Source organism: Jaculus jaculus, chromosome 7, assembly GCF_020740685.1.
Source record: "Jaculus jaculus isolate mJacJac1 chromosome 7, mJacJac1.mat.Y.cur, whole genome shotgun sequence".
NCBI lineage: Eukaryota > Metazoa > Chordata > Mammalia > Rodentia > Dipodidae > Jaculus > Jaculus jaculus.
Genome location: NC_059108.1, coordinates 157447524 through 157465950, shown reverse-complemented (window position 1 = coordinate 157465950; position 18427 = coordinate 157447524). Strand labels below are relative to the sequence as shown.

The 18427-nt window shown below is 46.0% G+C and overlaps 1 protein-coding gene across 8 annotated transcripts in view; it reads right to left on the bottom strand.

Moving 5' to 3' along the window:
- Mta1 (metastasis associated 1) overlaps positions 1–18427 on the bottom strand; it is a 54157-nt gene that overhangs the window by 24369 nt on the left and 11361 nt on the right. For all 8 annotated transcript variants that reach the window (XM_045153988.1, XM_045153989.1, XM_045153990.1 and 5 more), the window contains exons 2-3: positions 5265–5332; positions 985–1078 (exon numbers count right to left, since the gene is read on the bottom strand). In XM_045153988.1, coding sequence (XP_045009923.1) covers positions 985–1078; positions 5265–5332 — 162 coding nt within the window. The remainder of the gene's footprint in view (positions 1–984; positions 1079–5264; positions 5333–18427) is intronic.

Sequence of the window (18427 nt, the reverse complement as noted above, 5' to 3'; positions counted from 1 at the left end):
ATCACCATCACTACTGTTGCCCTGATGTTAGCTCTGATCTCTTCTTGCCCCATCCCTAGTTAGTACCTGGGCTAGGGAGGAACCTGGCTGGGCCTAGGTACCCTGCCTCTCAAACACCCATGCTAGGAGCAAAGCTCTAGTCTGACTTGCTGCCAACACATAGAGGTCCTGGCTCTTACAGCCAACTCCCACCCATTAGGAATGGGGCCTATAGGAAATATAGGTGGGTCTTAGAGCCTCCACCCAGCAACAGAAAAATCACAGACAATGGCTACTGAAGTCTTGATGAGAATGTGTCCACTGATAGATAGAAGGCCCAGGAAGCCCTACTCTTACCAAGCCTCACAGCATCCAGACAGGTTACCAGACATATGTGGCAACTGAGAATCTCCCCAAGGCCCAGCAGCTGCCCTATACACACACAACCCTGCTTGTTACAACCTCAAGTGCACAAGACATTGACTTCACCAGTCTGTGGGAGACTGTGTCAGGGTGAGAGAACAGATTGAACATGAGGACCTGGTGAATGTCTGATGTGGAGGGAAAGAGCCGCTGCAGACCATGCTATCAGTTTTGGGTTTTGAATTCCCAAAGCAAGGAAGAAGGGCTTTGTTACAGAAAATGCTGCTAAGGATGCAATTAGCACCTCTCAGCAAAATGAAAACAAACGAAACATCCAAAGGTCCAGGCAGTAGCCATAGGCTCTGCCCTAGGCCAGGTCCACCAACATCCCAGGCTGGTCCATGACAATGGGCACAAGATGCTGGTGAGAGGTATGAAGAGGATGTTACCTCGATCATGAAGAAACCATAAGATCTAAGAGGGCTTGTGTACCTGCACAGAGCCCTACAGGTGAGTTACCAGAGCACAGCTACAGACAGGCTAGGGCAGAGCTCACCAGAAGTGGCCTCAGCAAGGCGAGGACCCAAGAGCAGGCCCTGAGGGGAACAAACACATCATCCCAGGGGAAAAGCCAAGACTCACTTGCATGCTTGTCAGCCAGGGCAATGAGGGTGCTGGAGATGTCCCGTCTTCTGTAGAAACACACCACCTTGGCCTCCACATTCCCGTTGGCAGTCTGTAACAGTAAGGCAGGGTTCTGAGCAGTGCAAGCTCCAGAAGGGGCCTCAAGATAGGACCTGCCCCCTCCACTAAGACCCCAAGAACATTTACACAGTAAAGGGTCAAATCTCCAGTTCCTCAGCCTAGTTGTGGGGCCCCAAGAAGTAAGCTGAGCTGGGTGTGGTGGCACATGCCTTTAATCCCAGCATTCAGGAGGCAGAGTAGGAGGATTGCCATGAATTCAAGGCCACCCTAATACTAGCGTGAATTCCAGGTCAGCCTGAACTAGAGTGAGACCCTACCTCGAAAAAAAAAAAATGAGCTGAGAGCAGCCACAATGCTAACACCTCCAAGGTCAGATCAAGGTTGCCAAAGAACCCAGGAAGGGAATGCACACTGGACTAGGCCCAGCAGGACAACCCCCCCCCCACACACACACACTGTAAGCTGCCTAAGAACATCAAAGAAAAGGCCACTGTGCCAGGGAGAACCATGGCTAGTTCTGGGCACCCACTTCCATCCAATAACCCAAGCACACAAAGTGCTATGTTGCTGCTAGAGACCCCAGAGCCCAGGGGAGTGGGGAGAGAGGGGCTATGTCTGCCAATTCCCCCACCCCACTCCAGGCCCAGCTTGCTTCACCAGAAACCTACAAGGACAGCCCTGGGTACAGATTCCAGCCACCCCTGCTTCCCTCTGGCTAAAGCTGCAGCACTACCCAACACAGGGCAGGTAGCAGGAGGCAGGGGGAAGGCTGGCTTACAAAGTGGACTGCATCACAAACAGCAACCACTTGGGTGAGACCACAGGCCAGCTGTGCGCTTCAATCGGGACTCATGTGACACCATGTGCTTGTTGGCATTAGCAAGGAATTTTATACAAAGTCTACATAGAATGCTATGACCACTACCTATGCCTTGGATATAGAATCTACATAAATTACTTGGAGGGTTCCTGCACAGGCTACTTGTCTCCTCATTCCTACTTATCTACTTGTTTACTCCCATCAGAATGGGCTATGGACACTTGCTATACCTGCAGTCATCATCCAACACTATTCTATCCTTCCTATTGGGGTCAGGCCGTTCTATTGTAGCCACTGGGAGCTCATTCAGTGGCTCCGGTGTCCCTCTGACCAGTCCACCATGGTGCAGTGAAACACTTTTGCGAGTGCAGTTTATCAAAGCAGTACATGTAATCTGAAGCCTCAACACACAGAGCCTGCTGTGAGACACAACAGCCCTCATCCCAAGGTGGCAGCTTGGGTCTAGACTTCCATCAAGGTCTAACCATCACTGCAGACCAAGCCTCACCCAGTATATACTGCCTCACCTCCACAATACCGTATTTCTGATTATGTTAGTTTTCTATGTTTGTACTCTGATCACATAACTACCTAAAAATGGCTGAGTTGTGCTGGAGAGATGGCTTAGCGATTAGGCTTTTGCCTGCAAAGCCTAAGGAACAAGTTTCAATTCCCCAGTACACACATAAGCCAGATGCACATGGTGGTACATGCATCTGGAGTTCATTTGCAGAGGCTAGAGGCCCTGGCACACCCATTCTGTATCTGCCTCTCTCTCCCTCCCAAATAAATAAATAAATTTTTTTTTAATCAACTAGGGGGCTGGGGAGATGGCTTAGTGGTTAAGGCATTTGTCTGAGAAGCCAAAGGACCCCGGCTCGATTCCCCAGGACCCACATAAGCCAGATACACAAGGTGGCACATGCATCTGCATCGGGGGCATACCCATTCTCTCCCCCTCTTTCTGTCTCTTTTTTATCTCTCTCTCTCTCTCTCTCAAAAAAAAAAAAAAAAAAAAAAAAGACTGGGTTTCTACTGTGACTCTGTTCCTTTTCTTCCATTTCTGGAGGTCACCATCACTTACTTTTTTTCTATTTTGCTAATTTTCCATGAAACTATCACAGACTCTTCCAAATAGGCTTGAGAGTTGAACCCTTGAGCCAATGCCATGACTTGGACAATTCTACCATCCTCCTGATAATCCTGGTGGGATCCCTCCACTGTCCCATAGCAGCAGCCTTGCTGCAGGGGTGCACAGGCTCCACAGCCTCCCAAGAGGCTGACGAGTGTGTTAGGTCACCTGGCCATTTCTCAGGGACACACGATCCTTGTTTCTGTGTGCCATGTTCTATCTGGATAGCAAAACACATACTCAAGAAGGCCCTATGTTCAGTTCTTGTTCCATTGGTCACCCCTGCCTGTTGACAAGGCTTTCGTTTCCTGTAATTCCTTCTTTGTGGGTATTGGGCCACGGGACTCAGTCTAGCTTTCAGACTGTTCTCCCATGGTCTCCACATTCCTGTCCTACTTTCTAGGAGGTGTCTTTAGCCATCACCTAATCTGCCCTTTCCTTTTTCAGTTCTGGGAGCCTGTGCTCACTGAGCATTTCCCCCAGGCACAGTATATGCCTGTACACTTCACCTCTTCCCTCTTGAGAACTTCAGTGTGCTCTGGACTTGGTCCCCTGCACCAGCACCTTTCCCACCTAGCTTCATTTGCATGTGTGCACTAACCCTTCATGTTCAAGCCCTCTCTGAACACCTCATCTTATTACCCACAGGGAGATGCAGAAAAGCTGGAAAACCAATCAATGTATGTTGCCATCATTCCGCTGAACACAGCATACTGGCTTCCAGGAGTGACCTCTGACTTTCCTAGACCCTTTGAGGAGAACCCACCTGCACTGTGCATGTTTAGCCAGGTGGTGAGTGCAGGTCCTGGGGCATCCAGTTTTAGCCCAGAGAGGGCTATATGATAATTTGGGTTGCCAGACTTGCGACCTGTTTTCTGAGTTTGGCCAATTCCCATGGCAAGCACTATGCCTGGTCCTCCTACTCTAACCTAGGTCAGGCTCAGCAGGGTCAAGGGAAAGGCAGCACACTGCCCTGTCTGAGCCAAAGAATCCTAACTCACCACTCCAACATCCCGAGGTTCGGGAAAACAACTTCTCTGGAAGGTCTATGGTACTTGGGAAAGCTAAGGTTGCTTCAGGCCACCCAGGCTAGCAGAAAGGAGGGTGGATCTCCAGGGACTCAGGTCTAGGAAATACACAGCACCATAACCTGCATCTAGCTGGGGTGGAAGCAAGGGAGAGACATGCCTGCCCATTCCAGCACCCAGGAAAAGCTCCCAACCAGGTGCCAGCTCAAGTGAGACTAGGGCCAGAGAGATGGCTCAGTGGTTAAAGGCACATGCATGCAGTCTCACAGCCCAGCTACAGTGCCCATGTGAAGCCAGATGCATGGTCTGGAGTTCATTTGGAGCAGCAGGAGGTATTCCCATTCTCACCTCCCTTCTCCACCCACATACAAATAAAAATACATGAAAAAGAAAAATGAAAAAAAAAAAAAAACAAAAAAAAACAGGCATAGTGTTGCATGCCTTTAATTCCAGCATTTGTGAGGCAGAGGTAGGAGGATTGCTGTGAGTTCAAGGACACCCTGAGACTACATACTGAACTTCAGGTCAGCCTAGGCTGGAGTGAGACCCTATCTTAAAAAAAAAAAAAAAAGACAGTGAGGTTGGGGGCAGGCAGGCTATATCTCTTGGGGGTGGGAGTGGGCAGACTACATCTCTTAGGGTTTGGGGTACAGCCAAATGTTCCAGTAACCAGAGGGGACAAGAGTGACAAGGTGTGCATACATGCTGCAGCTCTGATATGACCTGCTCTCAACAAGCCAGCTGCCCAAATGCACAGTGAACTGGATGGACCCAGGATTTTGCATCTGTGTAGCCATTCCTCCACACTTCTGGCCTCTGCCTTAGGTGGACTGAGTGTTCCATAGGCAAAACCACATCCCTTGACTAAGAAGCAAGTACCTGACAGCACTCCTAGCACATAGACAGTATATGTACCCTGAAGACTCCCATGGGCAAAGCAGGAAGCCACCTTGGATTAACAAGGAAACAGAAGGCAAGGAGGATGGGGCAGGAGTCAGTAAATACTGAGGGCTGCTGCCCCAAGCAGGCCAGCATCTTCCAGGCAAAGCTGCAGCTTGACCATACTTTGAGGGCATCCTTGAGCATATCCTCAAGAAGATATGGCTCCAAAGAGGTCACCAGGGACTCACTCAGCCTCTCCTGGAGGGACACCCAAGTCCAGGAAGCCCACCCACAGCTGTATAACCCCGCCCTTCCCACCGGGTGCAGGCAGCGGCACCACCTTATGAGCTCCTACCTTATTGAGCTCTTCGATCCTGCGGATCAGGTATGGGTTACTGGAGGAGTTCTCAAAGTAGACGTAGTCTGCAAATAGAGAGACTATCACATGGGGCACAGAGTTCATGGGCCCTCCCCACCACTCTTAGGACCTTTTTGCCCACAGGCATGGGTTGGGGGATGGCTCAAATAAACCTTCTGGCAGGGAATCCTCCATCCCTGCCCAGTCCCACACAAGAGAAACATGTGGCTAGAACCCAAACAAACAGTTCTGGGCCAGAACATAGGAAGTGATGGGGTAAGGAGAAGGTAGGGACCATGGTGGACACAGGCTGCAGCTCTCATTCTGCATAAGAGCTAAGTGCCTGTAGGTGCTCACCTGGGGAGGCCATAAGGGATAACTGCAGTCCCTGCCCCCCCAAGCCAGCTCAGAGCCACAGAGAAACCTTCCCAAGCGACCAGTGACAGTGTGTCCACCATCTGCCACCAGAGGCCATCTCAGCACAGCAGTATACTTCTCATCTTTCCTCCAAAACAACAGAAACAGCAACTATGCAGGACTCAGGACAGGGCTTCCAGAAGAGCAGACACAGGATTACTCTCCTCCAAGGTAAGGAAGAGTGACAGTACTAAGAGCTCAGAAGTTTGGAATCCCGATGGTGCCACGGGCACCAGAGTCCCCCAGGACAGTCAGTTTAGTGCAAACCTGGTCCTATTGGTGAAATCACACAGCCCATGACTTTCTAACTAACTCACAGATGGAGAACCAGCTGCTCTGGAGGCTGAGGCTGAGCCTGGACAACCCAGGCTGCTTTGTGGCAACAAGGCTCCAAGAGTTCCAGAGCACCAACAGGGACTCAGTTCTGGGATCAGGTGAGACTATCATCCCCATAAGGCTCATCCTGCCATAATGGGGCCAAGTGGGCAGTCAGTAACAGGAAGTGCTGGGTTGGGTTGACTGTGTGGCCAGCCCTTGTGAAAGGGCCCCTGCTTCCATCTGGGCAAAGACCTGCAGGTACATGCCTGTCGCTGCATTCTCTTCTAGACCGAAACCTAGGATGCAGCCACACCTTCAGAACTCTAGGGGGATAACGAGAGGCACTCATGTTGGGGTGAAGAGGAAAAAGGCAGGGCCAAGGAAGTGAGGAACACAGGGTTTAGAAGGTTCTGAGCTCAGACCTGGAGACTCCTAATAAGTAGTTTGAGAAAATACAAAACTTAATGATCACACATGGATTGTATCTCAATGAAACTAGATTTTTAAAAAAATATTGTGCCAGTCATGGTGGTGCATGCCTTTAATCTGAGCACTAGAGAGGCAGAGAGGTAGGAGAATTGCCATGAATTCAATGCCACCCTGAGACTCCATAGTGAATTCCAGGTCAGCCTGAGCTACAGTGAGACCCTACCTCGAAAAACAAACAAACAAAAAAGTTTTATTTAGAGCTGGGCATGGTGGTGCATGCCTTTACTCCCAGCACTCAGGAGACAGAGGTAGGAGGACTACCAAGAGTTCAAAGACACCCTGAGTGAATTCCAGGTCAGCCTGTCTACAGCAAGATCCTACTTCAAAAACAAAGATAATAAAAACATTTTATTTAAGCTGGGCGTGGTGGCACACGGCTTTAATCCCAGCACTTGGGAGGCAGAGGTAAGACTTTGAGGCCACCCTGAGACTACATATTGAATCCCAAGTCAGCCTGGACTAGAGCAAGACCCTAATTTGAAAAAACAATATATATATTTACTTGAGAGAGAGAGAGAGAGAGAGAGAGAGAAGGAGGGAGGTAGAGAGAAACAGAAGAAGAGGCAGTTAGTGACAAAAGAGAATGGGGGACTTCCAATTAAGATGGTAGTATAAGAACCACCAAAGCAGCCTAAGGGGAAATTAGCCCCTCTACCCCCCAAAAAACCCCAGCAAAATACACTCTTCTACTAAAAAGCAGAGAAGTAGGAGAGCTCCAGAGAACACCCAGAGGCCACATAGGCAGGCAGAAGCTGTGGCACCAGGTCCCTAGAGCCACAGCTACAAGGCTTGGCTTGAGCCACAGGAAAAGCCTGGTGAGAGATTTGCCACTCACACTGGAGCTCCTTGCAAACTCAAGATACATGAAGGGAGGACTGCAGTGGCCAACAGAAGAGCAGCTCCTGAGGTAGAAGATCATGTGGACCAGCAGGAGAATTAGAGCCACCATCAACAGCCTCCTCTCCCCCACCACCAGCGCAAGTAAGCACCAGAGACCAGGGGAAGGGAGCTCACGGCACCCAGCACCTGCGAACAGCGCAGCGATCCAGCGACCCAGCCAGCCTACTTTGAACCCACAGTGCACCAAAGAGGGAACCAAGCAGGAGCACAGCAAAACTGAGACCAAAATCATCCTAAAAGGTAACTGGGATTACACTAGGTCAGTACCCACCAATAAGCATGGCACATAGGCTTGAATTGGAAGTGCTAATTGCACCTTCCATATCAGAATAAAATATATGTTAAATCTGATGGATGGTCAGATTGGCCAATCTTAAATAAGCTACATTTTTTTAAAAAAATTTTTTGGTTTATTTTTATTTACTTATTTGACAGCAACAGACAAAGAGGCAGAGAGAGAGAAAGAGAGAGAGTGGGTGCGCCAGGGCCTCCAGCCACTGCAGATGAATTCTAGATGCGTGCGCCCCCTTGTGCATCTGGCCAACGTGGGTCCTGGGGAATCGAGCTTCGAACCTGGGTCCTTAGGCTTCACAGGCAAGCGCTTAACCACTAAGCCATCTCTCCAGCCCTTAAATAAGCTATATTTTGGGCCTGTTATTTGTTGCTTCTTAATTTATAGTGGCTTTGTGTCCTCTTCTATTGTTCACTAGGGAAGGGTCTCACTTGGTCACAAGCTGACTTGGAACATTCAACAGAATAGAAATCTTAGCCTCCTAATTGACAGGATTAAGGGTCTGGGGCAACACACATCCTAAGGGACTGTGACTTTGTTAGAGGACTTGGATGTCATAATACCTACTCTTGCATAAATACTCTGTGCTGTTTTTCATTGAATGTGTACATTGTTTAGTTAAATTTTAGAATCTGCCTGTATTTTGTTCCACTCAGCCTACCTGAATACTCTCATAGCAGGCAAACCTAACATCAAGAGTCACCTTTATAGATACTGAGAGTCTTGAAAGCCATACCTAGCACCCTAAGCTCCTACCCTGATATTTAACATCAGATTGATTGATACATCTAATAATACTGCAGCTAATTAGAAAATCCAAGCATTAAATTAATCCAAGATGCAAAAATATATACATTGTAACATAAGAAACACCAAAAATCAAGACTATATAAATCCACCAAAAAGTATTAATGCATCAGAAATGACCTCCAGTGAGAATGATTTAAAGGAAATGCCTGAGAAAGATTTTAAAAGAATGATTATAAATTTGCTCAAAGAAGTCAACGAGGAAATCGAAGGAATCGAAGATGACACAGGAAACCAATTTAATGAAATAAAAAGGTCAGTTCAAGACATAAATAAAGAAATAGAAATAATTTTTTAAAAGTCAGATTTACTAGCAATGAAGAACACAGTCAATGAAATAAAAACTCTGTAGAAAATCTCACCAGTAGAATGGATGAAGGAGAGGACAGAATATCTAAACTAGAAGATCAGGTGGCAGGTCCAACAAAGAGAAAGACAAACTAATAGGAAAGTATGAATGGGAATTTCAAGATATTCAGGATACTATGAAAAGATCAAACATAAGAATTCAAGGTATAGTAGAAGGAGAAGAATTTCACTCCAAAGGCACAGTAGGCATTTTCATCAAAATCATAGAAGAAAACTTCCCCCAAATTGGGGAGGTACCAATGCAGATACAGGAATCCTTTAGAACACCAACCTCTCTTCGCCATACTATAATAAACTACCAAACACACAACCCAAAGAAAAAATATTGAAAGCAGTTAGAGAGAAAAATCAAGTTACCTACAAAGGCAAGCCTATCAGGATCACAGCAGATTACTCAACATAAACTTTAAAAGCCAGAAGGGTGTGGTGTGATGTATTCCAAGTTCTGAAAGATAACAACTGTCAATCAAGATTACTTTATCCTGCAAAGCTATCCATTCAAACAGACAGAGAAATAAGGACATTCCACAACAAAAGCAGGCTAAAGGAATATTTGAAGACAAACCCAGCTCTACAGAAAATACTTGAAAGAATCCTCCATGCTGAAGAGAAGGAAAAGCACACAAATAAGGAACCTGGAAAAAACAAACCATACTCAAATAATACTTAACACAAGACAGCAAAGGTAAAACCGGAAGAACTACAAAAAAATAACAAAAATAAATACACACCTTTCAATAATCTCTCTTACTATCAACAGCCTTAATATCCCAACCAAAAGACAGGTTTGCAGACTGGGTTAAAAAGCAGGATCCTGAGTCAGGCGTGGTGGCGCACACCTTTAATCCTAGCACTTGGGAGGCAGAGATATGTGGATCACCATGAGTTCGAGGCCACCTTGAGACTTGTGAGTTCCAGGTAAATCAGCCTGGATTAGAGTGAGACCCTACCTTGAAAAACAAAGCAAAACAACAAAAAAGAGTATCCTCCAATTTGTTGCCTCCAAGAAACTCACCTTTCTACAAAGGAGGGACACTATCTTAGGGTGAAAGGTTGGAAATGGTGTTTCAAGCAAGCAGGGGTTGCTATCCTAATATGTGACAAGGTAGACTTCAATCCAACAATAGTTAGGAAAGATATGGAAGGTCACTTTATATTGATTAAAGGCACACTCCAACAGGAGGACCTTACAATCCTAAACATATATGCATATAACATGAGGGCTCCCAACTTTATCAAACAAACGCTATTAGAACTAAGGTCACAAATAACACCAAACACAGTTGTAGTAGGTGACTTCAACACCCCACTCTCATCAACTGACAGGTCATCCTTGCCACCATCAGGTGGACAACAGGAACAGTAAACTAGACTTTTTAAAATTTTGTTTCTTTTTAATTTATTTGAGAAAGAGAGGGAGAGATAATGGGCACGCCAGGACCTCCAGCCACTGCAAACAAACTGTAGACACATGCGCCACTTTGTGCATCTGGCTTACATGGGTCCTGGAGAATCCAACCCAAGTAAGTCCTTTGGCTTTGCAGGCAAACATCTTAACTGCTAAGCCATCCTTCCAGCCCCAAAACTAGATTTTTAAGAGGGTCTCAAGACCGTAATCTAAGAGTACATTTTTAGCTTTCCCATAAGTCAGAGCAGAACAAATCAAACCTAAAACTCCAAATTATTCTTACTTACCAAAAACTGGAATAAAAACAATATTTCTCAAGCGGAAAGCGTACAGGTAAGCCAAGACCCTATTCCCTCAGTGGATGGCTGTTCAGCAGTACCCAGGGATAAAGCCAGCACTCACATGAGACAGGCATGCACCGAGGTGCCTCCTCCAGGGGAGGGATGAAGATACAAAGGTATCCAAGGGCAGGGAGCAGGGCACATGGGTGTAAGGATGGTGTGGTGACATGCCATGAACAAAGGGCTGGCACAGGGCATGTGGACAGGGAGATACATCATGGCTGGTAGCAGTGACTACACACCCTTTCCATACCTCACAGAACTTTGTGCCAGCAAAAGAAGCATACTGTATGTAAGTTACGCTTCACTAGGAGGAAACACAAGGCAGGCAGGTAAAGATATACCAAACAAAAATCAAAGGAACCAGCAATTAAAATATCAATAAATCTTGGGCTGACAATAATGGTGGGATGTCCCCTCAGGTCCCAAAGCCATAAGTGAGGAGAGTAACAGGACAGAGCACAGGGGCAGCTTTATATCAAACACTGGACAAATGATGGAATGGACCAGCTGCCCAAAAGACAAACCAGCAAAGCCTGCCCAGGAGGAAGCAGACACTATACATCTGCTGCAAACAGTGACCCATACAGAACCCCTCCTACAACAGCAAAAACTCAGGGCTGGGGATATAACTCAGTGACAGACAGCATGTCTAGTATGTTCAAAGGCCCTGGGTTTGACAGCCAGTACCACCTACCCTCATCCACTTCTGTGCAAATATCTTATCAAACATAAAAACACTAGTGAGGAAAATTAAGGAATAGCTAAATAAGTGGTATTGTAAAAGGCACATGGGTTACAGTACAGGTTGGCAAACTTCTGCAGTGGTCCAAACGGTAAGGAATTGAGACTGTACAGGCCATGTATGAACTAAAGAACAGTAGTAAATAGGTGGTAATAAAACAAAACACAAATTTTTAAAGTGGGGGTTGTTGAAGGCATGTTTTTTTAATTCATCAGAAGGGAATCTTCTTTCTATCTATCTATCACCTACCTATCTGGAGAGAGAGAATGGGCACTCAGGACCTCTTGCTGCTGCAAACAAACTCCAGATGCATATACCACTTTGTATATCTGGCTTTACTTAGGTATTGGGAAATAGCACCCAGACCAGCATGCTTTGCAAGCAAGCGCCTTTAACCACTGAGCCATCTCTCCAGCCTAAAACTTCCAAATTTGTTTTTGTTTTATTTTTCAAATTAGGGTCCCACTCTAGCACAGGCTGACCTGGAAGTTACTCTGTAGTTTTGTCTGGCCTTGAACTCATGGCCACCCTCCTACCTCTACCTCCCAAGTACTGGGATTAAAGGTCTGGCCCCAAAATGTTTTCTTTGCTTTCTTTTTTTATTTATTTATTTCTTTCCTTTTCTTCTTCTTCTTTTTTTCTTTTCTTTTCTTTTCTTTTTTTTTGTTGTTTTTCAAGGTAGATTCACACTGTAGCCCAGGCTGACCTGGAATTCACTATATAGTCCCAGGCTGGCCTCAAACTCACAGCAATCGTCCTACCTCTGCCTCCTGAGTGCTAGGATTAAAAGGTGTACACCACCATGCCCAGCCTCAAATTTTTTACTGATGAAATCACAAATAAAATCATCAAGTTGATTTTAAAAATGCAAAAGCATTGAGCAGACTGGAATTTTTTAGAGTTGTAATTGGCTTCACTGGTGTCATGAGTGTTCTACACACACTCCACCAACAGTGCTGGGAGGGCTCTCAATGGACAGGGCTGTCAAACATGTGACTGGAGCTCCACTAGGTACTTCTCAGGGCCTACTCTCCCAGAATGTCCAAAATCTAAGCGTTCACTCCACCAGTCAGGCACAGCTTAGAGGAAGGTCTGCCCCTTGATCTGTTCCAGGGAAGTGGCCTCAATGCCCTTGGAATGTCTCCTACCAAGACCTTGGCCTTACCTTGTAGCCTCTTAACAACATGGCTTATAGTGGACCATGTGGTAACAGCCTGATCACTGGAGTTGACAACCAACTTCCAGGAAGAACCCTGATTCCCATGGTCCAGGCTGGTCATCCCTCGACCTGGAGAGAAGGCTGGGACCAATGCCAGCCTCTCCAGACCCCCTCCCCTTGTGCTCTTGGCGTTGGTTGACACCTTTCCATTATTATATTATAGCAGCACCTTTGAGTTCAAAGTGCTGTACAGAGGCCCATGTGTCCCCGCAAAGAACTGGGTCTGAGGGTAGTGCTAGGGACCCTCTCCCACACATACAAGAATTACTGGGAAGACTGACACCGCCAAGTGCAGAGTGAGCCCTAAAGGCAATCCTAATCAAACCTTTCCATTTTACCTCTGCGCAGTTTACTTTTTGCCAGTCAGTGCCAGAATGACCTTAACACAGTCCAAGCTTTGAAGTCCAGTGTTGCTCCACCTTGGGTGGCAGCACTTCAGGACAAATTCACAGCATCACCAAGCATAAGGACAAAACTCATTTCTAAAGTCATTTCCTGGGCTGAAGAGATGACTTAGTGGTTAAGGCACTTGCCTGAAAAGCCTAAGGACCCAGGTTCAATTTCCCAGTACCCATATAAGCCAGATGCACATGATGGTACATGCACTTGGAGTTCATTTGCAGTGGCTGGAGGCCCTGGCATGCTTGCTCTCTCTCTCTCTCTCTCTCTTTCTCTCTCCCTCTCTCTCTCTCTTTCTCTCAAATAAACAAAAATATTTTAAGCTGAGCATGGTGGTGCACGCCTTTAATCCAAGCCCTCAGAAGGCAGAGGTAGGAGGAGTGCCATGAGTTCAAGGCCACCCTGAGACCACAAAGTGGATTCCAGGTCAGCCTGGGATAAACCAAGACCCTACCTTGAAAAAACAAAAATTAAAAATAAATGTTTTTCAGCTAAAGATTGACCTACCATATGACCCAGCTATAGCACTCCTAGGCATATATCCAAAGGACTCATCTCATTTCCTTAGAAGTACGTGCTCTACCATGTTTATTGCTGCTCAATTTATAATAGCTGGGAAATGGAACCAGCCTAAATGTCCCTCAACTGATGAGTGGATAATGAAGATGTGGCACATTTATACAATGGAGTTCTACTCAGCGGTAAAGAAAAATGAAGGTATGAAATTTGCAGAAAAATGGATGGACCTGGAAAGGATTATACTAAGTGAGGTAACCCAGGCCCAGAAAGCCAAGCGCCACATGTTCTCTCTCATATGTGGATCCTAGCTACAGATGACTGGGCTTCTGCGTGAGAAGGAAAATACTTGGTAGCAGAGGCTAGTACGTTAAAAAGGAGACATAAAGGGAAGAGAAAGGAAGGGAGGAGGATACTTAATAGGTTGATATTGTATATATGTTTAAGTACAATGATTGTAATGGGAGGTAATATGATGGAGAATGGAATTTCAAAGGGGAAAGTGTAGGGGTGGGGAGGGAAGGAATTACCATGGGGTATTTTTTTATAATCATGGAAAATGTTAATAAAAATTTAAAAAATAAATGTTTTTATTTATTTGAGAGAGAGAGACAAACAGACAGAGAGAGACAGCATGGGTGTGCCAGGGTCTCCAGCCGGCTTACATGGGTCCTGGGGAATTGAACCAAGGTCCTTTAGCTCTGCAGGCAAACGCCTTAACCACTAAGCCATCTCTACAGCTTTATTTTTAAATTTACTTTTATTTGAGACAGACAGAGGAGAGACAAAGACAGAGAATGAGTCCACCAGGGCCTCTAACCACTACAAACAAACTCCAAATGCATGTGTTACCTTGTGCATCTAGAGAATTGAACCTGGGTCCTTAAGACTTCATAGGCAAGTGCCTTAACTGCTTAGCCATCTCTCCAGCCCTAAATAAAATATTTTAAATCACTTCCTGCTTCATTGATGTGATTACAAGTGGTCAGTCTCTTTCCTGGAATCTTTCACTCTAGCCTGAGTTTGAGCACTGCCAAGCTACCATGCTGAACTGCAGTGGGTCAGGGCAGGATATTCAGCTTTTTTTTGGGGGGGGGGTTTGAGGTAGGGTTTCATTCTAGCCCAGGCTGACCTGGAATTCACTATGTAGTGACAGGGTGGCCTTGAACTCCTACCTCTGCCTCCCAGTGCTGGTATTAAAGGTGTGTGCTACCATGCCCAGCTCAGCTTCTGCTTTTGTTTGTTTGTTTTAATGTTATTTATTTACCTGTAAGCAGACAGACAGGGAGAAGAGACAGACAGACAGAATGGGCACGCCAGGGCCTCCAGCTACTGCAAATGAACTCCAGACACATGTGTCACTTTGTGCATCTGGCTTTACATGGGTACTAGGGAACTGAACTATGGTTGTTAGGCTCTATAGGCAAGCTCCTTAACTGCTGAGCCATCTCTCCAGCCCTCAGCTTCAGTTTTTGACAACTGTTCTAGGACTAGTAACAGTCAAGTACATGAGGTCAGGCAAGCATTGTCCATAGTACTGGTGCAGAGATATGACAGAGCACCTACTGATTAGCCAGTGGGTAAAAGGCTATTTCCAGCTAGGCATGGTAGCACACACCTTTGACCCCAGCACTTGGGAGTCAGAGGTAGACTCACTGTGAGTTCAAGGCCAGCCTGGAATTACAGGATGAGTTCCAGGTCAGCCTGGGCTAAAGTGTGACCATACCTCCAAAGGAAAAAAAAAAAAAAGGCTGAGTACTTTGCATTCTTATTCATCAATCCACACCTCTGTTTGCTCCATATAACCCATTTGTCACAGATTTTAGCAGACTCCATTCTAGTTTGCACTAAGCACTTCCCCAGAGTATCCTGACTATGCATTGTTCCAGAAGCTCATACCTCCCTCTAATACCTCCACTGAGTAACTGAGTAGCCCCAGGAACATCAGCTTACCAAGAACCAAGAAGCCGCAAGATACCTCTCACTGTTCCAACTACAGGAATGCCTGAAAGCCCTCAGCTTCTTGAAGCATTGCCTAGGGTGGCTCATCTCCTCAGGACACTTTTCTCTCTCTGTCTCTTTTTTTCCCCCCTCTTTTTTTTCTCTGTCTCCATCTAGTCCAGGCTGACCTGAAATTCACTGTGTAGTCTCAGGGTGGCCTCACTCATTTATTAATCAAAGAGAAGTGTCCGGGCATAGTGGTACACTCTTTTAATCCCAGCATTTGGGAGGCAGAGGTAGGAGGATTGCTGTGAGTTCAAGGCCACCCTGAGACTACATAGTGAATCCCAGGTCAGCCTGAGCTAGAGTGAGACCTTACCTTGAAAAATAAATAAATAAATGAGTGACTTGACATCTGACTGTATCCACAAGTTCATCTTTTATTTCCTGAGGATCAACTTTCTATTCTGAACATTATGCTTCCTCAGGTCAGGAATCTTGTGATGCCAACATGTACCATTTTTCCCTCCCACAACAACTATGTCCTGAATCCTGAACAAGCCTCTGCCATACAAGACAATGACTGATGACATACCTGATACTGGGTCTGAAAATCCCAACATTTGCCGGGCATGGTGGTGCATGCCTTTAGACCTAGCACTTGGGAGGCAGCGGTTGGAGGATTAGCATGAGTTCGAGGCCAGCCTGAGACTACACAGTGAATTCCAGATCAGACTGGGCTATAGTGAGACCCTACCTCAAAAAAAATAAAATAAACAAACAAAAAACACGCAACATTTGAAGCCCCCACTTCACAACTGGGTATGTTAAGACACAGCAACACATATCATCTTAAAATGCTAAGAGCTAAAGATATGGGCCAATAGAAGACACTTGCCTGAATGCCCAATGACCTGGGTTCAATTCCTGTGTACCCACATAAAGCCAGATGCACAAAGTGGAGCATACATCTGGAGTTTGTTTGCAACAGCTAGAAGCCCTGGCATATCCAATTCATACTCTCTTCCTCCCCCCTTGGAAATAAATAAATAAAATAATGCTAAGGGCTGCCATTGTATCCATGCAGCTCCATAGTGTTGAGCACACACACAAAAAGCAATGGTCACTGTGACACCATGACAAAAAAATAGCTGTTCAGTCCTTGTCCTTATTTCCTGGCACATATGGCTGCAATTCATCTGGAGTGCCCTCAAGATTCATGCTTGGCCCCCAACATGTGGCTACTGGGAGGTGGTACTACTGAGAGGTAGGAGGATCACCATGATGAGTTCAAGGCCACCCTGAGACCAACTCAGCCTGGGCTAGAGTGAGACACTACCTAGGGGAAAAAGAAAGAAGAAAGAAAGAAAGAAAGAAAGAAAGAAAGAGAGAGAGAGAGAGGGAGAAAGAAAGAAAGAAAGAAAGAAAGAAAGAAAGGCAGGAAGGAAGGAAGGAAGGAAGGAAGGAAGGAAGGAAGGAAGAAAGAAAGAAAGAAAGAAAGGCAGGCCGGCCGTGGTGGTGCATGCCTTTAATCCCAGCACTTGGGAGGCAGAGGTAGGAGGATTGCCATGAGTTCAAGGCCACCCTGAGACTACATAGTGAATTCCAGGTCAGCCTGGACCAGAGTGAGACCCTACCTCAAAAAGCCAAAAAAAAAAAAAAAAAAAAAAAAAAGGAAGGGAAGAAAGAAAGAAAGAGAGGGAAGGAGGGAAGGAAGGAAGTGGTATGGTCTGGGGTCTCTTCCTATTAAAAAAAAAAAAAACTTTTTTTTGTTTGTTTGCTTTCAAGGTAAGATGTCCAGGTTGATGTAATCTCAGGCTGGTCTCAAACTCACATCCTCCTATATCTGCCTTCCAAGTGCTGGGATTAAAGGTGTAAGATGCCATACCAGGCTCTTCCTATTGTCTTAAAATATATTTTTAATTTATTTATGAGAGCCACTGCAAACAAACCCCAGATGCATGTATCGCCACCATGTGCATCTAGCTTACATGGGTTATGGAGGATCAAACCTGAGTCTTTAGGCTTTATAGGCAAGCACCATAACCTCTAAGCCATATCTCCAGCCCTCTTATTTTTCTTTACTGCCCCAGCTGCCATAAGGGAAGCAACTTTGCTCCTCCACCCATTTCCATCCCAATATCCTGCTGTGCCACAGGCTCAAAGACAACAGGAATAGATGACCATAGATGGACACCTCAGAAACGTGTGCCAACAAGTGCAAGTGACCACAGACAGTGTGGTAGTTTCAATTCATGTCCCCCAATAGACTCAAATGCTTTATGAAAGCTTCTAACTTAGATTTCAAGCCACTTGACTGGAAGAGGTGAGTGTCCCTATGAGGTCTAAAAGGTATGCAGAGTGCCTGAGCACTATCTGGGGTTCCCAGAGTATGCTTGCTTTTTGGTGGTGCTGGTGGTGGTTCCTTCCCTCTGTGAGGACCTATGAAAGGGGCCAGCTCCTTCCACCATCATGGAACTTCCCCTGGATCTATAAACTGAAATAAATCCCTTCCTCCCATAAGTTGTGTCTGGTTTAGAACAGCATGAAGCTATGACAGACACCTCAGAAACATGAACCAAAATAAATCTTTCTTCTTTGTAAGTTAATCATCTCAAATAGTCACAGCAACAAAAAGGTGACTAACACAGGATGCTAATGTGATGGCTGTGCTAGGGTTTCTGAGGCCACAGGGTGAGACTGGACCTAAAAAGATCAAGTAGGATCAGAAGGCTGGGTCTTTCAGCCTACCACCTTCAGGGAGGGGATAGGCTTTATAAGCTGAGCTGGTCACCAGTAGCCACTGGACTTGATCCTGACTATGTACTGGAGACTCCATAAATGAACAGCCTTGGTTCAGAGAACTTTGTGCAGCTGAATATATGGAGGCATCTGAAGGAGGGGAAAGCCACTAGAGGAATGGAAGCCGCATGGATGCCCTATCCACTTACTCATCTGTCTGCTTTGTGATTTGTGTGTATTTGTGGCTTGTGTGGATG